At 42.4% G+C, this 22,318-nt stretch overlaps 1 protein-coding gene across 3 annotated transcripts; it reads left to right on the plus strand.

The window, feature by feature from the left end:
- Positions 1–9,296: 9,296 nt before the first annotated feature.
- Positions 9,297–13,553, plus strand: LOC147431357 (F-box/kelch-repeat protein At3g61590-like). Of its 3 annotated transcripts, XM_086493958.1 has the most exons (3): positions 9,297–9,887; positions 11,643–11,773; positions 11,952–13,553. In XM_086493958.1, the coding sequence occupies exon 3, from the start codon at positions 12,136–12,138 to the stop codon at positions 13,387–13,389; it is 1,254 nt and encodes a 417-aa protein (XP_086350084.1). In that variant the 5' UTR covers positions 9,297–9,887; positions 11,643–11,773; positions 11,952–12,135; the 3' UTR covers positions 13,390–13,553. The 3 variants fall into 3 exon arrangements, with proteins under 3 accessions (XP_086350084.1, XP_086350083.1, XP_086350085.1); XM_086493957.1 differs by lacking the exon at positions 9,297–9,887 and adding an exon at positions 9,926–10,828 and having other exon boundaries at positions 11,643–13,553; XM_086493959.1 differs by lacking the exon at positions 9,297–9,887 and adding an exon at positions 9,926–10,825 and having other exon boundaries at positions 11,643–13,553.
- The last annotated feature ends 8,765 nt before the right edge of the window (positions 13,554–22,318 follow it).

A 22,318-nucleotide genomic window follows, 5' to 3' on the forward strand; every position in this document is an offset into this window, starting at 1 on the left:
GTTTCCAATGAGTGTCCACAATGTACCTATTGCAAAGCATATGGTCATTTATGGAACAATTGTGGTATTCAAGAAGGGAAATGATTTGTCTGTAGTGGCATTTACCAATGTTGAACCTGCCAGAGTGGAGACAACCAGTGTACCCCAAGAGGAGAAAGCAGGTACCAGTGGTACTGGTACTGAGCACGTCAGATAGCAGGGAGGTACTAGCCGGGGCCGTGGTAACTTTCAAAATCAAAGCCTTAACTGTTATACTTGTGGCAAGTATGGGCATTTTGCGGCTCAGTGTCTAGATGCACCTAGCACTGCGGCTACTGAGGCGAAAGCCCCAGAGCCAGTTCTAGTACGAGTAGTTACGCGCAGTAAAGGTGTAGTCATTGAGGAAATCCCAGATGAGCAGGCGAAACCAGTCAGTTCTGAAAGTAGCAAATGGGCTCAGCAGAGAGAGGTATGGAAGGCAAGGAGCAAAGCGAAGGTAGTCGATGAATGATAGGAGTAGAGAGAACTCATGGCTAAGATCGCAAAAGATCTAGCCAAGAAGCTACCAGAGGAGCTAGAAAGTTCTGATGCCCAGGTCATTCAGAAGATACCAGCCCATTCTTTTCAGTAAACAAAACCAGATCATTCAGGGTATGGGATCCTTGAGACTATGCTGGCTACAGTTCAGGGCCTGGTGAAGGAACTAGGGAACGTTAAAACAGATATAACTCCAAAATAATGAAGGAGACACAATAGGTACCAGAGCAGAGGAGTGGCACAATGCAGATAGTCTCGATTCTTCAAGTTTTGATAATAACTCTGATAAAGAGAGAGAAGAAATTCATGTTAAGATCTGTGAAAGAATTCAGAAACTGACAGTTAAACTAGAGGACATTAGAAAAGCTTTGCCTGAAGCAACAAAATTTATTAGACACAGCGAAGGAAGGCTGAAGTAGAAGCCAGAGCAATTTGACTTTGTAGCTGTTAGAGATGATGAAGTGCTGGTGATCCATGTAGACTACAAGATTAGAAAACAGTGGGAGTCACTATCCGGTGTCATACTGGATGGAGGGGTAGGAGTAAACATCTTGGGGGCACACCTTCAGCAAAGGATGGGTATCACGAACTTGAAACCAACACCTTCAAAGCTCGAATGGCAGATCATCAAGTTGTGCAGGCAACTAGAATGATAGAGAGTATGCAGATAAGGGTGGGAAAAGAAAAGTTCAAGACCAGCTTCTTGGTACTATATGTGCAAGGCACATATGGGATGCTACTCGGCTGCCCATGGTTGCGAACGACACAGGCTGTTCACGACTATGCAAATCAGACTCTAACAATACAGGGCACCAGTAGAAGAATTCAGATCTAGACAAACAAAACTAGAAACTGGAGAAAGGCACTGCGACTAGAAGAGCTTTGCCAGAAGTATGGAGTAAAGAAAATTGAGAGGATGCTAGCAGCAATAAATATTTTTCCATTGGCTGAGATAGATCTAAATGTAGTATTATTTGACAAAGATCAAGCTGAAAAGCAAAGGAAGCAATTTCAAAGTCAGTTCACCAAAGTGAATTCGGGAGAACGACTAGTCCAGCTAACTGGAAGGCCCGAGAAACCAATTGATTCTACAGAAGAATTCTCAGATTCCAGTACGCCAGCGACCTCTGAACAAGCACACTTTAAGAAAGTTACTGAAGTTCAGAATGATGGTTCAGAATTAAGGGGTCCATCCTAGGATTATGTTGAGGAGTCAACCAAAAGGAAGGGAGGTGGGCCTAACTGGTTGCTTCCAAATGATCAAGAAATCGAAGAATGGAACCTGGGTTCTGAGAAAAATCCTAGATTAATAAAAGTCAACAAGCATCTAGACCCAGGAATGAAAGAAAAATCCAGAGATATGTTTCAAAGGTACAAAGACGTATTTGCATGGGAACATACTGATCTAAAAGGGGTAGATCCAGAGGTCCGTCAACATAAAATACCTCTGAAACGGGATGCTAGACTAGTGCGACTGCAATGGTATAGAATGAATCCAAATTACGCGAAGAAGGTCAAAGAAGAGATCGATAACCTTCTGAAGGCTGGATTTATCACTGAAGTCACCAGTAGTGACTGGTTATTTCCTATTGTGGTAGTGCCCAAGAAAAATGGAAAGCTCAGAGTTTGTGTGGATTATCGAAAGCTGAATGCTCAGACCATTAAGAATCCTTTTCCATTACCTTTTACGGACATGCTTTTTGATGAAATTGCAGGCCACGAGATGTATAGCTTTATGGATGTCTATAGTGGTTATAATCAGCTACAGATTGCTCCTGAAGATTGGAGTAAAACTACTTTTATTACTGAATGGGGAGCATTCATGTATCTGGTTATGCTATTTGGTCTTTGCAATGCTCCAGCGACCTTCCAAAGATGTATGATGGAAATATTTAGTGAATTTCTCCACCGATTTCTTGCCATATTTATGGACAACTTCATTGTCTATTCAACTGAGGAGAAGCATTTGCTCTTTTTGGAAATGGTTTTCCAATGCTGTAAGGAAAAGCGGATCTATCTAAACCCATTTAAATCTGTTTTCTTGGTGTGGAAAGGACAACTACTCAAACACATAGTGTCCAGGAATGGCATAGAGATGGCCAACCCACAAGATCCAGTGTGTCCAACAAGCTAAGGCACCATGCACAACATCAGAGTTAAGTTCATTCTTGGGATATATCAATTTTTATAGAAGATTTGTTCATATGTTTGCTTCCAAGGCATTATCTTTGTATGAGCTCACAAAGAAGAACAAGTTCATTTGGACTACTGAATGTGAGGAGGGTTTTCAATGTTTAAAGAATGCCATTATCAGTAAGCGAGTCCTTCGACAACCAAATTGGGATGTTATTTTTCATGTACATGTCGATGGATCAGGACTGACAATGGGAGCACAGAAGGGAGGGTTGATTATCCAGTGTATTTTTCCAATTGGAGATTAAGTCAAGCTGAACAAGGACATACCACTAAGGAAAGAGAAGCTTTAGGAATGGTTTCAGTGCTACTAAATTTCGACACTATTTGTTGGGCAAGCTATTTTATTTTTATGTGGATCATCAGGCATTATTATTCTTGATTAACAAAGTCATTATTCAAGGAAGACTGATAAGATGGATGATGTTCCTGATGGAGTTTGAATTCCGCATATTTCATAAGCCCGATAAAACCCATTGTGGTGTTGATTTCCTATCTAGGAGTACTAATGGCTACTCAGAAGTATCCTTGAGAGATGAGCTAGTGGACACAGAGGAAAACACCGATCCAGAATGGTATGATGTATATAAGTTCCTTTCTAAAAGAGGATTCCTAGAAAACTGGACTTAGAATTAGAAGAAGGGTCTGATTATTAAGAGTCCGAAGTTCACCATCATAGGAGGATTTCTCTATAGACTGGGAGTAGATGGGGTTTTTTGAAGGTGTGTGCCAATGGAAGGGAGAATGCAAGTTATTTCTGAGGCACATGATGGGGATTCTGGAGGACGTTTCTCCCCTGATATTACTTACAAGAGGATTTTGCAAGATGGATTGTGGTGGCAAACTTTAATATCTGATGTTAGAAGCTTTTGCAAAACATGTGATATATGCCAGAGGATGGGCAGACCAACAGCAGGTGATATGACTCCTCTTACTCCAGTTCAACCATTGGAAGTATTTATGAAATGGGGTGTGGATTTCACGGGTCCATTCAAGAAAATCACTCCAAGGAAGAACCAATATATATTGATGGCCACTTGTTATGTCACCAAATGGGTGGAGGCCAAGGCTCTTCCAGATAATACCGCGAAGTCCACTGCTGTATTCCTATTTGAAAATATTATCTGCCGATATGGATGTCCTGTGGATATTGTTTCTGATCAAGGGACACACTTTATTAATGATACTATGGATATTCTGATGGAAATGCTCTCAGTAAAGCAGAGGAAATCAACGCCATATTATCCCAGGTGCAATGGGAAAGCAAAGACCAATAATAAAGCCATCAAAACCATTCTTACCAAGATTGTGCAGAAGGAGCCACACCAGTGGGATCTCAAGCTCCAGACTGCTCTATGGATCTACAGGACAGCTTATAAAGTAACTACTGGACTAACACCGTTCATAATGGTGTATGGAACTGAAGCTGTAGTGCCTATGGAATTCGTAATTCCCAGTCTCAGGATGGCGGTAGAGTATGGATTGGATTTCAATCACAATCTTAAAAATAGACTGGAGGAATTAGCATAGCTGGATGAGTTAAGGCAACATGCTATGCTGGAACAAGAAATTGTTCAGTAAAGGAGAAAACACTGGCATGACAGACAAATCAAAGTTAGGGAGTTCCAGAAGGGCGACTTGGTTCTGCTTTATCAATCCAAATTGGGCCCTAAGAAACCAAATTTGAAGATAGCTTGGGCCGGTCCGTATGAGGTTGACTCGGTATTTTCCAATGGCACAGTTAGGTTGAAAGATTTATCTGGATTACTGCTGCTAGGTGTTTATGATGGGGGCCAAGATCAAGGTATATTATTCTAATGACAAAGAGATTTCCAGAGAAGCAGATACTGGTATTCTAGGAACTGATGGCCAAGAAAATTCAGAATCGGCCACTCTAAATCTTTTTCATATACAACCAGTACCAGAGCTAGTCAAGATGTTAGAAAAGACTCAGCACGATAAAGCAGTGCCAATGGTGGCAGAAAGAGTAATGTATCCGAGCCAGTATCAGTTTTTATGGGAAAAAGGGCCAGTAGGACTTCATGCGATCATCATTAAAAGGAACATGGGAAGTATTAGCCAATGCATGTGTGCCACATCACTGACGGTACACAAAACTCTAGCAACGGTAAGTAGTGGAGCTTTTATGGTGCGAACGCGTATAACAGTAAGGCGAGTGGGCATTCTTCCTCATAAATCTCATGCACGACGCTTGCCGACGTTACACACTCGCCATCGTCAAGCTCTAAGGCTTCTTCACTACAACCACAAACATCCTCGTCCGAAGAATTTGTCGATCGCTGTCTATCCTTACCAGACACACTTGGCTACAGCTTTGACTATCCAAGTAAGTCTTCTTCCTCTATAGATATATCGTCCTCACAGTGCTTGGGTAGAAGAAAAATGTCAGAAAAGATGCAGGATACCATAGACAAAACTTTGGCACTCATCACCTCTATTAAAGCTTCTCTAGCACTTATTCCCCATAGCAAGATACAACGGTATGTGTTTACTGAGCAAGCCAAAGCATTGCTGCGACTATGGGATTTGCATGTAGTGGTGCAAGCCACAAGAATAGATTTTGACACGGCTATAATCAAGCAAGTTCTTGATTCCTTCAATGCGGAGGATGGCATTGCTGTAGTCAATGGTATGAAAGTGTCAGCAACTCCTGACAGCATTGCGTACGCTTTCAAAATGCCAAATGAGTCGAAGCCAACCACAACAACTGCAAAATAGATAAGTTCAGCTCTCAGGGAAGATGAAGCAGCCAAGAAAAAACGAAAGGCTAGTGCACAAGGGGTTCCAATAGTAGCAGGTCTCGACGTCCCCGCGGCTTACAGGTTTGTGGCTAAAGCTGTTAGTCTGAAAAATAACCCCACGTATGTGTTAGAAAAGTTGTTTGCTATGTTGCTTGCAAAAGGATTAGATGCTACAGCTCCAATCAACTTATGTCAGATCTTATCTCATAATGTGCTCCAGCAGACTGCCAAGTTGAAATCTCAAAATGCTTTCAAAGCTTGGTATGTCTGGAAATTTCTTTACTGGGCAACTTCTCCAGATGCTCATGATCAGGTAGACGATGGCTTTGAGTTAGAAGCCCATCCTAGAGACTAACAATGTTGAGCTATCTTCAGATGAAGAAGCTCCAGGCAATCAGTTGGCTCTAACTAGACAAAAGAGGAATGTTCGAGCCAGAGAAATGATTTAGCATTGGAAATCATTGCCTTCCATGATCAAGAATTGTGTCAATTGCCTGTGCATCCCAACAGAATCCAGCCTGCTGGAAAGGGTACCTGAGTGGACGTTGACTTCTGATGATAAGTTAGTCAATCCACACTGGCAGCGAGAGTCCACTGCAGACATTCTCTAGCCCTTGAATTAGATCTACTGCTTGGGAACATGCCTTCATACAAGTGCATGAAGGAAGTTAGGAATCAACTAAAAGAAGTTCTACTTCAGATGCAAATTGCCAGAGGAGTTTTGGACCAGAGGGTGCATTCTATTAATGAAGATCAGACTTCCAGCAGTAAAGGACCTCGGACTCAAATGACGGTAGGAGAACAAGCAACTGCTCTCCGAAGACTCTTTCAGCTAGTCCAGGTGACTCGGAAGATGATGCAGCAGGAGAACCAGGCTGTACTTAATTTCTTGGAATTTGTGCTCGATTCACCAGTTGTCCTGTTTTGCATTGCCTGCTAAGGAAGCTGAACTGCCTAGATTTTTCTCAGCTTTGTATCCTCAGCATCCAGAACCAGTGGATCGGCTCACATACTTTAATATCACTGATGAACTTCAGGACTGGTATGAGCAAGCCACTGTAGAATGGAAAACTTGGCAAACATTGATCAATGATGCTCTCCAATTGAATGATGTCATAGAACTGCAAGGAGAAATGTAGAAGGTCAAATTCTGTATGGGACAATGGAAGATCCAGCTCCGTGGCCTCACAAAGATCACAAATCAGTTGCTTCAACTAACGGTGGAGTCCTCTAAGATCCCCGAAAAGGATATCATGGCTAAACCAGGACTAGAGCCATAGTACAGAGAAATGATTGAGATTCTCTTTGAAGCAAGGATTAAAACAAATCAGCCTCTTCCTCACAGATGGATCCACACAGCCTCGCATTGTCATAAATTGGTCAGAACCTGTTTGACAAAGGGTAGACGCACGATGTATGATCCCGACACCAAAACTTACAATCCTCTCACGCCTTATGAATTTGAGATGTCCACTGAAAGGCGGGATCAGCTTGAGCAAGAGGCCATTTATAGACTTACCTAGAAGGACAATGCTGGCACTGGGACCTGTGAGGCACCAACACAGAAGAAGGGCAAGAGGAAGTGGGTTCAATAAAAGGATACTGGGTAGTTCCATCTTAGAATCAAACGGTGGATTTTCCCAGTGAGGCATTGACATTTCTTTGGCTGGGCACCCTTGGAATTACAACTATAGGGGTGTCAAGCACTCAACAAGCATGAAGTACGGTATAAAGCTAGCAATACCGAAAGAGTATTGCCATGAGAAACATCGGCCATACCATGAGGAACATCGGCCAAACCAGCAACCAGACGGGTTTAGGGTTTAGGGTTTAAGCCAACCATAAGGCCGGATGGTTCCTCAACAATCAATCAGAATTAGGCGGTGGATTTTTTTTCAGAAATTTTAGAGTTATACCAAAATTCAAAAAAGGAGGGAAGGATGTAGAAGGTGAGGACACTCCCAACAGGCGGGAACTGTCCCTTTGAAGGCCGAACAGTGGATCGGTCACACCAGCAGTAATTACCGCAGGCAGTTACTATAGTAACTCCTGGGAGCTATAAATAAGACCCACTACATTGTAAGTTACGAGCTCTTCGTCTCTAGCTTCACTCTGTAATCATTTTGAGCTTAAACCCATTACACACTGTACTGACTTTCCTTGAGCTATTAATCTGAATCTGCAAATACTTTTTCAATTTTCCAGTATGTCTCTCATCATAGTAACTATTTCAGTCCAGTCAGTTCTCTATTCCAGTTTCACTAATTGAACTGACGACATAACCAGTAGCTCTAAATTCTAACACTGGAATCAGCTATCTGAAGAGATCAGCTCCAATTACACACACACACACACAAAAGCGACCGAAGGCCGTTGGCCGTACTAGTTGAAATAAGATATGTATGAATGTCGTCTTTCCTTGATTGATTTTACCAAGCCAAAAAATAAAACCCAGTATTGGGTGCTCATGGGCTGCAAATATTGGCCACAACTGTCCTAGATTGGACGCTACAAATGCATTGATTAGAAGCCACAAGGTCATTTCCATAGGAAGCAGTATATCCTCCCCTTTAAGTACCACGGGGTCTTGACCATGGGATCAATGGTCCCAAGTGAAAGGCGAAATGATGATCGATTTGGATCATCAACTGCTAAAACTAAACTCGAGATCTTGAATTTAGATTTTTCAAAACTAATCTCGAGAGGTCAGTTACATGGGACCCTAAACTCGGGATGCCCTCTCTTCCCTAACCAGGCTTCGAACCCTCACCACTAGCTTAAGAAGCAAGGGCCTTAACCATCCCGCTCACGTTCATTTTCTTGAAATAAATGCGATTCTCCATAAACTTAAACTTAAAACAATAGATCTACCCAAGAAACGTAGCTCAGTTGGTGAGACCTTTGTGATGTAACCCCAAGGTTGAGGGTTCGAGGTTCACGGGTTGCATTCTCTTGGGTGTATTCTCCTCCCCTATTGGGGGGGGGGAGGGGGTGGTTCCCACTGTTGCCCCTCGAGGGTGTAATGTACGTCAATGTACAGTTGTAAATACATGATATATGTATAGTTTCTCCTTACTACCTTCCCCGCACCAATGGTGGAAAAAAATAAAAATAAAAAATAAAAAATAAAAATAAAACAATAGCTCTCGACATAAAAACTAATCTCAAGATCCCAAATTTAGTTCTTGTGGACCCCGACATAAAAACTAATCTCGAAATCTCGAGTTTAGTTTTACCTGTTTGACGAACTAGATTTGCAAACGCCCTTGATTTTGCACAAGAGCGCTTGATCCCATGGTTGTGAACTTAGAGCTGAGGGAGGTAACTCACTTAGACTTGGGCACCACCCCAAAATTTCACATAATCTCCTACCAATTGTGCCTTTAAAGGTGACAAAGTGCACAAAAAAGGTTTTACTGAGAAGCAAACGTGCCTGATTGCACTTCAGAGATCCTATCGGCTAGATGTGGTGAGGAGTAGTTGCCAAAATTTGCATGAATTGGCGAGAGTTGATGTCTAGTGAAGCGACAATGCGACATCATGTTGATGCATATGCATTCCATGGAAGAGAGATGAGTGCAAATTTCTGTTTTTGTGATTGGTACTAGATGAGGTGAGGAACCATGAATTGGCTAGAGTTGATGTCTAGTGAAGCGACAATGGGACATCATGTTGATGCATATGCATTCCATGGAAGAGAGATGAGTGCAAATTTCTGTTTTTGTATAGTTCTATCACAGATTTACAAACGACAATATATGTGCAAATGTACACGGTGTGTCAATGTCTCATCATTTAGGAAGAAGGGATTGTACAAGAGAGGCTTTAAAAGGTGTGAAGGTTATGTGATCATTTGGTGGAATCTGCACACGCCCCAGCAGGCCAAGAGGGGCGGGCAAGGGCCAAGGGAGACATGAATGGACGGATGGAAAGAGAATTCAAGTGCTGCCACGGCTTATGAGGAAGTTGCAGAAGCGAAAAAGAAGATGATGGGTCGACATCATCTTGCAGCTTTTCATGAGCCCTTTCAGCGCGCACATATATACACTCACACACATCACATGCAGGCCTACATTCTGGAATTTCTGTTCACAATGTGCACTCACGCCTACATAGTACATACCTACTCACATTCTCTCTATTTCAGTATTTTTTAAAGAGGAAAAGGCATCGAGAGTAAACATCTCCACGGTCCACAACTCGCAATTGCAATTTGCGCTCTCTATACATACACACACACGCGCGCGCGCGCAGTGCTCACTGCGCACCCCTCCCCCTGGCGGAGGTCTGAGAGAGAGACTCAGAGAGAGCCTTGAGAGGACTCAGATGAAGGTGGGTAGTTATTGTAAAGGCCGACAGATGTGATGAACAAGAAGAGCGAAGGCGCAACCCACCCCACACTCCACTGACTCGCAGGTAGATATCTCTCGTATTTCTTGACATTGTTTTTTGGCTTGTCTTGGAATGGCCCTGCCAAATTGCGAATTTTCTGTCTCTCTCTCTCTCTCTCTCATACACACACACACACATACAGGGAGTACCCTACTAGCAGGGGCCGGGCCCCGGCGATGCACTGCTCCTCACGTTGGCTTCCAAGTTGCCCTTCACTGTTGCGTGCTTCCTTTCTCTTCTCTCTCCATTTGCGCGCTTTCCTTCCGAAAATTCTGGCACAAAGAGACATTCTGTGTTGAGGTCGCTGCATTCCGAGGTCTTTGTTTGAGAGCGTGCGTGAGAGAGAGAGAGAGAGAGAGTGACACAGTGTATGAGGGGTGAATTTGTGTGTAAAAACGTCTAAAGAAAATTTGGGGGTGTAAATTCTCTCGCTCTCTCGTTCTGGACTCTGAGTATTCCTTTCTTCTTCTTGCCCTGCTGCCTGGCCATAGGCTGCTACTGCACAGTGTATAGTCCTGAGGCAGTGCCCCCCCTGCCGCCCAACCACCACCTACCTTTTGACCCAAGAGGCCCCGTGCCTTTCTGCATGTGGGTTTTCGTCTTGTTGGGCTTTGGCCCCTTCGGATCAATCACACGGGCGCTCCTTAATTTTACCCATTTAAGCCCAGGAGCCATATCTCTTCGCACAGGAGTTTTCCTCGTACCCAAGCCTTTATTTTATAGGCACTCTGCCTCGGTGTGAGCCCATCCGCGTGCAGCTTCGCCTCCTCGCCCCCCGCGCGGGGGCCCGGCATTATTACCTCCTCTCATCATCTCGCTCTCTCACTCTGCACAAAAATGTGATGAGAAAAAATGGCCCGCCCCCCTCCAGTTTACGAGGGCTTCTCTGCTTCCATGACATCAAGAATGCGCTCTCACCAGGCTGCTCAAGGAAACCCTCATTCGTCTTTGGGTGCTCGCCTGTGGTCTGCTCTTTCCACCCCTTCTTTGTTCTCTTTTGTCTGATGCTGCTTGCTTGCGTGTGCATGCATGCCTGCTGAGCTCTAATGGTTTCTTTCTGCACTCTTGCTCATTTTTCCTCTTGTCTATGCAACACAAGCTTTCTCTGTATCACATTTGTAATGTTAGTGACCGCCGTTGGTAGACAGACTATATCTTATTGTTTTCAACCTAAAAGTTTGTGTGTGGAGATTAAGAAAGGGAAAAAGAGGAATCGTGGGATGGTGGGACTGATCTTTTTTAGTTAACCTGCTTTTTCATGGTAGTTTTTCCTTGTACCTTTGAATGTCATGTCCTGCCTGCCCTTATTCTTACAATAGCTTCTTTATTCAATGCATTTCTCAGAAAAGAACTCTTTAGTTTGCTCTTAGTGGGTCATTAGTTCTTTTCTTCTCGTTTCATTCTTGCTTTTAAGCACATAGCAGAGTCTTTCTTTGTGCCTATTGCAAATACTGTACTTTGTTTGCTTAGTGGGACAAGTATTGTTGCTGATTGAACCATGCTTTTCTTCATTTTCGTTTCATCCTTGCTTTTTAAGCACATTGCAGTGTCTTTCCCTGTGCTTATTGCAAAAACTGTACTTTGCTTGCTCAGTGGGACAAGTACTGTTGTTGATTGAACCATACTTTTCTTCATTTTGGATTGCATCAAAGGCTTAGGTGATAATGCATTTGGATCTTCTGAAGCTGTTGAGTATGGGTTGATACATGATGAAATTGTTGGGTTTTATGTACATAGTTGAATGCTTACATTCTCTCTGTGTTTCTTGTGCATGCACAGGCGGTGATGATGCTGACTCCAATTCTATTTAGTCTGTTTGAGTGTTTGGTGGCCAATATTTGTCTGAAGTGACCCCAGCACTTACACAAGAGGAGGCATATTGTTTCTACTGGCTCGGCCCATCCTGTCAGGTTTTTCTTGAGTTGGTTAGGGGCTTTTGTATGCATAGATGCCATGCTTGTTTCGAACATCTACGTGAGAACTTAGAAGACATCTCATTTGTACTGGCTCAGTCCATCCTGTCAGGTTTTACTTGAGTCGGTTTGGGGCCATTCTGTGCATAAATGTTACTCTTGTTTCTCTTGGCAGCATGTCCCATGTGGAGAGGAAGGAAGCTCTTTTTTTGCTCAGTAGACCTGTCTGTTTATACCAAACATACTTGTCAGGATTTTCTTTAAACATCTGCTGTCGAAAGTCCCAAGCTTCAGACATGCACATGTGAAAGCTGGGGCTAGCTTTCTATATTTTTTTCATTGTTGCCAGCATCTACGCAATGGAAAGCCTCTCGCAAGTGTTTACACCACAGCTACTGGCAATACAAAATCACTGGGAGGACTGGGCTGATGGTTGGTCCGATGGTGGGATTTACCACTCGCATGCAAACAACTTTGTAGGATGTGCAGCTGGCTCTAGCAAATGTGCAGGCGAAGATTTCTCTAAATCTCTTCCAGATGAGCTGCTAGAGAAAATATTTGCATCACTGCCTACAATTTACATCTTTCGAGCGGGGGCTGTATGCAGAAGATGGAATGCAATAACCAGTTCAAGACGGTTTTTTAGCTTATGCCAGCAGAAACCGTTGTCCGGTCCATGGTATTTCATGTACAAAGAGTCACAAAATACTGAAGGACTTGTGTATGACCCTTCTGCAAAGAAATGGCACAACTTCTCTCTTCCACTTCCAGAGAGTTCAGCTTGGTTTGCTGCATCTTGCAATGGGCTTGTGTGCTTTGCGGACAGCTCTTGTGGCTATGTGCTGTATGTGTGTAATCTTATGACGAAGACGTGGTTGAAGATACCGGAGCCTCATCAGCATTGGAGTTCAGATTATTATGCAGTCTCTATGACTTGCGATAGAGCCTCAAATGTCCAATCTGCAGTTGTCGCAAGGTCCAGCCAGTTGCCAAATGATTATTCACGCTGGAGCTTCAGCATTGAGGCATGTGATTCTGCGTTGCAGAGTTGGACAACAGTAGCAAGCACCATATTACATGGTTGGAGAGGGGGTGAAAATAGCGTTATTTGCAATGGCAGTTTTTACTGTGTCATCCATTCCACAGCAATGGTGGGGAGTCGAAATGGTGAGTGCAGGCTAGGCTTATTATCATATGAGCTTGCAAGAGGGAACCTTGAAGTGGACACCATGCCAATGCCATGCCCGCTTACATGTGTCAAGCTAATTAATTGCAATGAGCGGTTGATAATGGTGGGTGGCATTGGGAAATCAGATGTGGTACGTGGCATTGGCATATGGGAGCTTGCAACTGAGTGGAGAGAGATTTCAAGGATGCCAAACAAGTTTTTCAGAGGCTTTGGTGAGTTTGATGACGTTTTTTCATCGAGTGGAGCGGATGAGCTCATCTATATCCATGCCTATGGTAGTCCACAGTTGCTTCTCTTCAACATGCAACAGCAGACATGGAGGTGGTCTCAGAAATGCCCGATGGTGAAGAAGCACCCCTTGCATCTTTTCACAGGGTTCTGTTTTGAGCCCTGCTTGAATGTTTCTCCGTGGGGCGGCAATTGATGTTTCTGTAGCATGATGTTGCTCTCTAATTCATTCATAGGCTTCTGGTTGTCTTTCCCATTCGCTTCATGGGTAAAGATTGTATAATTCTTTTTTAAAACCCCAACTTGTATAAAGACATGTGGGACTGATTGTGGCTTAAGCAAAATCTATTTAAACGTGCTTTCTGGTGTGATTTTATTTGGCTTCAGCTCTGATTTGTAGAAGGCCCACTCATATAGAACTTTGTCATTCTACATAGCAAGGTATCTCAAGGGCTCCATCTTCATTAGTGAATATTCTTAAGGCCTTACATTTGATGTGTTCGTCTCCTGTGTTCGTTTTGGATACTGTTGAAAATCGATACCGTTTTACTTGAGAGAGGAACGTGAGAGAGAAGAAGAAGAAGACAGGATGAAGAACAGAATTTTTAGCATTATTGACAGAAAAACCCTGAGAGACCTCAAGAGATTTGTTCAACAAGTCTTTTCATTGTGAAAACAGACCCGACTCTCAACAAGAAATTGGGATGATCATTCTTTAACACTCGATAATGCAAAGGTTATTTCATTGTTCTCCTCACACACACACCCCCACCCCCACACGAGAATACAATTTTATGATTGTAGGAATAATCTCACTTTATCTCTCTTGAAGAGTTTTTTCTTGGTTGATTAGTGGAAGCACGTTTATTGTGAAAGCTTTCCTTATGATCATGCATCCTACAAAATTATTTAAAAAAAAAACCAAACTAGTTTTATAGAATTGCGCCCACTCACCCACACCCGCAAGTCTCAAGGGTTGAACCATAGTGGTAAAGGTAATCAGTCATGCATCCTAAGACCTTGATTAAAAAAAACCATAAATGCAAAGGGAATTATTATATCAGAAAGTTTGTGGAAGATGATATTGCTTGGGGGTTGATTGCTCGTGTACTACACACTCTTCTCTTCTATAAGGTGGAGCCTTGTACACACAAATTTTCAAGTCATCTTAATCAGCTTCAGTCTACTTTCATCCTTTCGCAGCAAATTCATAATTCCCAATTCATGATTAGGTGTCCCCAATCTCTAAAAAATAAAAAGCCTTTCAAAACATCTCTATTGTCTAAGTGAAGGGTGAGTTTAGGAAATGAAAAACCACATGGAAGTGGAAAGTCAAAAGAATATTTATGTCCATATAAAGAGGAATTTTTTTGTCCATATAAAGAGGTGGTCTACTTCACATTGATACATTTGTGTTGTGTCTTTGCACTATGTCACTATGTAGGTAGTGAATACTTTTTTTTGAAGCCATTAGGAATACCTTACATTGGATTTTTTGAGTATTGCTTTCTATATATACAAATACTCTTTATGCACAATTTTTTGCCATGCATGCATTGCCAAAATATAACATGTCTTATTCAGTGCTGAGTTTCCATGAAGGCTATAATCTCTTGGAGCTTTTTGTATGCTCCGTAAAATCAACCTCGAGTTCACCGACCTGTTTTGAATATCCTTTGATGTTGTTTTTTAGCATTCCTTATTTTGTCGAACTACACAAATTGGAAGTATACATTTCAAGGCATCCTTGAGGCAAGTTATTTTTTTACTGATTGAGCAAATTTGCCACCTTTTAGCTCCTACCTACAAAAACAAATTGTTACACATTCTTACTGGTTGCTTAGAAAATCTATTAAATAAATGAGCATTATTATGCATTCAAACTAACCATACTAGTTCCCATATGATCCAATTCTCAGTTAGAACCCAATAAAGATTGGGTTCCAACTTAATGTTTTTTGAGAGCCTTCATCAAAGGTGTAATGGTGAGACATATAAAGAATAAATGAATCATGTCTTTTGTGGTATCATGATATCTTTTGCATACTTCTCTACCCTCGTCAATTTTGAGATCTCTTTGAACTATCTGTTTGCCTTTATTCTACATAGAATAGAAACCTTAGGTTCACTCATTAGGCTTCTACGGTTGGAGAATTTCAAATACCATTGTAAGGTGAAACCGAATGAATGTTTGAACTTTGCTCAAGATGAGTGCTCTGAACTGTGCTCAAGGTTCCTTTTGTTCTTATGGAAGGGAGAGCCTTCCGTTCTTAATGAGAGAGTGCAATGATCAATAACAAAGTGAATGGACACTGTGCATGAAAGTGTATGAGACTGAGAGATAGAGAGAGAAGAGAATACGACACCAGCGACGTTATAAAACCCTCCTCCGAAGGCCCCACTCTCGTTGGCGAGAGTGGTCTACTATTGATTGCACAAACTGGTACAAAGTGGATGGATGTGATTGATGCAAGTCTAGGCTAGATTGATGACGACGACGGGGATGGCGAGACCGATCTAAGGGCTAAAAACTGACGCTTTTGTACTGCTGTCCAAAAACGCTACTGGTTGAAATGTGAGGCTGATTTGCTGTTGTCCCAAAAACGCTAATGGCTGAAATTGTCTGGCACCAAAAACGTTGATGTGGGCTAGTCTTTGTGGACTGAAATTTGCTGGTCTCCAGGGGTTCAAAGGTTGAAATCTGTCGGTTCCTTATCTGCTGAAAACGCTATGTCAAAAGGGGGCGATTGGGGGTTCTGGAAACGATAGGCTGCAATCCGTCTTGGAGGAAAAACGCTAGGTACTGTGGTTGTCTGCGATGATGCTATGGCTGGAAAACGAGGGTAACTTGTTGATGAAAACGCTAGGCTGGGGAGTCTTTGCTTGGAGGAGAAAACACCACCAAGGGTTCTTGCTGAGAAGTTGCCTGTTGAGCAATGGTGCTCTTGCTGCCTCTTCTGCCAATTAGTGCTAGCCTAGGTTTGCTTATATACAAACTTACTCAATTTGCCCTACCTACTTTCCAACAAAAGTCACTTAAAAATAATAAGTGAAAAATGTCAAAAAATAGGGAAAATAGGCCTATGCACTGTAAAAATGCTATTGATGGGATCTGATTGGAATCTGATGGTCATGTTGTGTGCAACCAGAGGATATGCATCTAATTTAAGTGTCTTGACATGCACGGTCTGCGAACAGACTCACAAAAGTGCCAGATCACTTCCTATTCTAGATTAACTTGACTGAACTGAACCCTGATCATGCTGTAGCTTGTCCACGGACACATAGGGTTGGATGTGTCGCGTGACATCCCCTCCTTTTCAAAGTGAGGTACTAGTACCGAAATGTATGGCGTCGAGGAAGATCGCCAACAGGGTCTGGAATCCTGGAAGGGACCCTTCGTCGGCCCACTCTGATGCGTGGGTCATGTGATACTTGAACTTCATAAAGGTCTGCAACGCTTGCTTCTTTGGGCCGTGCCGAAAGCGACACAAAGGCATCTGTGGCTCCTTCAATGCTTCAACTTCGTCTAGAGTCATGCTTCTTCCTTCTTCAAGAATCTCCATGTTTGAAAATCCCTGAAACCACTCCCAACACAAAACCATGAACATACCTATTCCATGTAAAGTGACTGGAAAAAATCTTGTCTTCCTCAAAGACTGTGCATGCAATATAGATGAACAAAGAGACGGATTTCCAACCCATTCATCCAAGACATGCAAACAATGAGATCGAATCTTTCCTTTCTGATCTAAATCAATCAATTGTGGCATTCACAACAGAAATGCCCATGCTTGGTGCTCATACTTTCATGTGCTCTTTCTACAACTGTGTCGTGCCAAGGAAGAGACATGGAATGTGAATTCCTCGAATGCATACTTTTCAGCTTTCATGAAAAATCCGCATACATTTGTGCTCATTCATGAGTGAAACGTGCTCAACGTACAATATGTCATGCCTAGGAAAAGGGATCACATATAGACGCTGACTAAAATACAGGAAACAATCACGAATGAAACACTCGAACAATGCATGCTGACTAATCATGCGAACACATAGTACTTCCTGTGAGGGTTCTTTGGACCTAGGCTCGAGAGCCAAGATTGGTTCTTCCTGAGGGGGTTCTTGGGACCTAAGCTCAAGATCCAAGATCAGTTCTTCCAGAGGGGGTTCTTCGGACCTTGACTCGAGAGCCAAGATCGGTTCTTCGTGGTTGATCGAATCTGCAATGAGGTTAGCTTCACTAGAAACAGTATCAACTATCCCATCATTCTTGTGATCAATCACATTGTGGACATACAGATCATTATGCTCGTGAGAAATCACATCTTGATCATCGTGCAAATTATCATGCTTGTCATTTAAATCATCATGCAAATCTTGTGTATCATGCTTTGGAGAAGAAGAGACTGAGAGAGTCTCCTTTTCCTGAATCTCTTACATTTGTGCCTGCACTTGAAAAAAGAGTTGCAACAACTCTTGCATGTGTCGCGCTTGCTCATGCTCACGCTCTATGGCTGCCTTTCTTTCTACTTTCCTTTCTACGTGTCTGCGATCCATTTCTGCCATTCTTTCTACTCTTCTTGCTTCGCGTTCTAACTTCCTGTCCATAAACATCTGCTCCAACTCCTCCATAGAAGTTAGTGCAATCCTTAGTGTAGATGGGGAAGGGGGAGGGTCGGAAAAACCTCCTGGTGGGAAAAATTCTTCATCGCCTCTCTCATGCTCATCACTTCCAAGCGCAGTATCCATTCCGCTTTGAGTGATGACCATCCACTGAAGTCTTGGGTTCTTGTGGTCTTGGTTTCTTGGGGGTCTTGGTTCTTGGGGTCCTTGAGGGTCTTGAGATTCTTCTTTAGCTTTCAATTTGTGTTAGAGAAGGATCTTCTCTTCACCCGAGTTCTGCTCTTTTCCGCGGGCGCACCCCTTGGCGTCCTTGCACTCACACCAAGGTTGCTTTTTCCCACCTCACGTCGATTGGCCGGCCGCTAAGTGCACGGTCCGCTCTCAATGAGTGAAAAGAAGCACAAGGGGAGGCTGGACAAACCCTTCTTTCTTGGGTTTCCTGTCACTCTTCAAAAACACGATTAGGAATCGACACGCCCAAGTGAACTTGGGTTCGTGCGACCTCAACAAGCAAAAAAAGTTCTTGTGGTTCTTTCCTTGAGTGATACAGAACACAGTCAAAGCTCTGATACCAATGTAAGGTGCAGCAGAATGAATGTTTGAACTTTGCTCAAGATGAGTGCTCCGAACTGTGCTCAAGGTTCCTTTTGTTCTTATGGAAGGGAGAGCCTTCTGTTCTTAATGAGAGAGTGCAATGATCAATAACAAAGTGAATGGACACTGTGCATGAAAGTGTATGAGACTAAGAGATAGAGAGAGAAGAGAATACGACACCAAAGCTATTGTAAAACCCTTCTCTGAAGGCCCCACTCTCGTTGGCGAGAGTGGTCTACTATTGATTGCACAAACTGTGACAAAGTGGATGCATGTGAGTGATGCAAGTCTAGGCTAGATTGATGACGACGACGGGGATGGCGAGACCGATCTAAGGGCTAAAAACTGACGCTTTTGTACTGCTATCCAAAAATGCTACTGGCTGAAATCTGAGGCTGATTTGCTGTTGTCCCAAAAATGCTAATGGTTGAAATTGTCTAGCACCAAAAACACTGACGTGGGCTAGTCTTGAGGGGTTCAAAGACTGAAATCTGCTAGTTCCTTATCTGCTAAAAACACTATGCCAAAAGGGGGCGATTGGGGGTTCTGGAAACGCTAGGGCTGTAATCTGCCTTGGAGGAAAAACGCTAGGTACTGTGGTTGTCTGCGATGATGCTATGGCTGAAAAACGCCAATGCTTGGGGGGTCTATGGCGAGGGTAACTTGTTGATGAAAACGCTAGGCTGGGGAGTCTTTGCTTGGAGAAGAAAACGCCACCAACAAGGGTTATTGCTGAGAAGTTTCCTTATGAGCAATGGTGCTCCTGCTGCCTCTTCTGACAATTAGTGCTAGCCTAGGTTTGCTTATATACAAACTTACTCAATTTGCCCTACCTACTTTTCCAACAAAAGTCACTTAAAAATAATAAGTGACAAATGTCAAAAATAGGGAAAATAGGCCTATGCACTGTAAAAATGCTAATGACGGGATCTGATTGGAATTTGATGGTCATGCTGTGTGCAACCAGAGGATATGCATCTAATCTAAGTGTCTGGACATGCACGGTCTACAAACAAACTCACAAAAGTGCCAGATCACTTCCTATTCTAGACTGACTTGACTGAACTGAACCCTGATCATGCTGTAGCTTGTCCACGGACACATAGGGTTGGATGTGTCACGTGACAACCATTAATTGATTGCCTTTTTTTGTAGCTTAGTGTGGAGGGAAGAGAGAGGAGTCCCAACGTGAGAGGAGAATCATTTAAATAGAAGGCAAAGCACCTCTCCTAGTAGGATGCACCTAGGTCTAACGTAAAGGGGCCAATTTAAGGACAATCAAAACATGGATGTCAATAGAAGGAAATTCAAATTGAAGTAGTTGTATCTCCCACTCTAAATAATTGTTTTGAATGAAAATGATGTGAAAAGAATACTTATATCACAACCCGACAAGATTTTCCACCTTGGTGGCCATGGAGCTATTCAAGAGTGGAAGCTCGCCCAAGTGGCCAACAAACATTGATAAACAAACAAGAGCAAGGAAACCACAACTCAAATGAACGTGATCCCTGAATAATTTACAAGCATATGCACACCCAAACGATCATCGTGGAAATTAAGAAGCACCTACCTTGACATGAAATTATAGCGAACACCAACCAGTTCACTAGAGGAAAAGAGAGTCCCATTTCACCCATTTCTTCTTTAAAACCACAATTTCAAAGCGCACATACACCATAAGATATGTAAGCTTTCACAACTTACTCTACTCAAACTGCCTATGGCATGCCATGTCTTGTGTTTGTTGTAAGAAATAGATTGTATCTTCTAAACCACAACTTCAAGGATCACCATATGTACAAAAAATGGTTCTTCAAAATGCACAACAACGTGTTGGAAATGATCTAGAATGTCATTTACAAGAAGCTCACGGTGATGATTGAGCGTGAACATAATAATCAACACGTAATTACACACTAAAAATTGGAGTAAAGTGTAGAAAATCTTAATAAGTAGATTGATTCAAAGAGAGTATAAAGAGATTGTTTATTATTGCTAGTGTAGACATTTCATCAGGCATCATGCATCATACATGACATCATAAGAAGCTCCAAATTAGCCTAAAACCATTTGTGAACTCGTGGGTTCTCTTATAAGCCACTTACAGACCCTTTTACTAAGTCTAATTGAGTCCACACCCTCTAGAAATGCCCCTCATTGGTACCTACGCACTTTAGGTGTCTTTCCATATGCTACCACACAATTATATGCCTCCTAAGCATCCAATAGACAAGAGGTATTATACACAAGCATATGATAAATCCCATAAATCTAACAACCCTCCCCTTGGTGTTTAAACTATGGAATTTTACAACTTTGACACATTCCAATCCAAGAGAAAAAGAACATCCCCTATCCAGGAGACATTCCCAATCCAAAAGACAAAACATCTCTAATCCAGGAGACATTGCACACCTCCCCTCGAACAAATATATGAAGACCAAGACGAAGCTAGTCCAAGCTATTTCCAACAAAATACAATGAGAGGTAAAGTCAAAAATAAAATCTAGAGAATATCATCATAGTGGTAGTGGTAAGAGACTAGAAGGCTATTGCCATCTTCTTCATTGTCCGCTTCCAGACAGACTAATCTTTTGGGCTTCGGATTGCTATTGGCACTACCTTTGTCTTTCTTGAAGCACTTTTTACTGCTAGAACTAACTACATATGCTCCTTCCCATGAAGTGGTTACTCTTTGGTCAAAGCTATATGGAAAGTCTCGTAGTAGGACAACAAGCTTCTCTTCCTCTGGTACAACGTAGATCATGTAGTCAAGCTGTGAGATCATGCTTTAAGGTGGTTGACAAGGATTGCAATATCCTCGTCAAGATCCATCTTTAGCTTGTAGAGGTCCTTGAACCTTCTTCAAGCTTATTCTACTTTTATTTCTCTTAGCTATATGGAATTTTTCTTTAGGGTATCCCATGCAACAGATGAGGTTTCACGATATGAAATATACATACTTGCCATGTAGTGATGTGATTATGATTCCTAGTGCTTGCTTATCCTTTTCCAAGTTCTGTGCACTCATACCCCATGTTTGTACATGTGCTCCATCACTAGAAGAGGGATTCTTAAGTGTCGACTTGACTATTCCCCGTTGCCCATACTTCATTAAGTAAACCTTTCATTTGGTATTCCATGTGTGAATTTTAGCCACATTGAACTTGCTAATTCCCTTCTCGTTAATTTTTGCAATTTTAGAGGGGTCTTAGTTTAGCAGACTCTCCCAAATCTAGTATCTAACCTCTTACAAGGTGAAAATTATGAAATCCTCCACAAAGGTGACAAAAAATGTGAAAGCATACATTTGAAAGATATTGTGCTTGCATGAAAGTTTTGGATTTGTTAGGGGGGGGGGGGGAGAGAGAGAGAGAGAGAGAGAGAGAGAGAGAGAGAGGAGAGAGAGAGAGAGAGAGAGAGAGAGAGAGAGAGAGAGAGATCATTGATAGATAGATCTTAATACGATCCTTGGAGGTCAAAGATGATCTATGGGACCAAAGAGACATGTGATGTACTATGTATGGGCCTGATAACTGATTCTCGATGCTTTAGGATTGTGGTAACGAGAGTCACAATTGAGTGCGGCTGGGAGGGAAAGTGTGTATGGTTAAGTTATGACTGAAAATGTGAGGGAAGCAAGTATGGATGTGAGAAAAAGTTGAGCACTGTAGTAGTCTGTGGTCACTCAAACTCCCGCATTTGCAGTGAGCATGATGTGCAAAGTTGATTTGCATTTCCCAAGTGCCATCTCTTGCATCAAAGGGAGTGGGAGCTAATCCAAATGGCTACAATAGTGTGTATTTCTGACAAGGGGATATGCTCAAGCATATTAGTGTGAGTTCCATTTTTTCTTTTGGTGAAGAACATGGTTTTGTAGTTGGGGGAAATATGATTGGTGT

This window comes from Adiantum capillus-veneris, chromosome 21, assembly GCF_014529385.1.
Source record: "Adiantum capillus-veneris isolate H3 chromosome 21, ASM1452938v2, whole genome shotgun sequence".
Lineage (NCBI taxonomy): Eukaryota > Viridiplantae > Streptophyta > Polypodiopsida > Polypodiales > Pteridaceae > Adiantum > Adiantum capillus-veneris.

Excerpts from the sequence above, each read along its gene's own strand:
- LOC147431357 (XM_086493958.1), top strand. The coding sequence starts at position 12,136 with ATGGAAAGCCTCTCGCAAGTGTTTACACCACAGCTACTGGCAATACAA.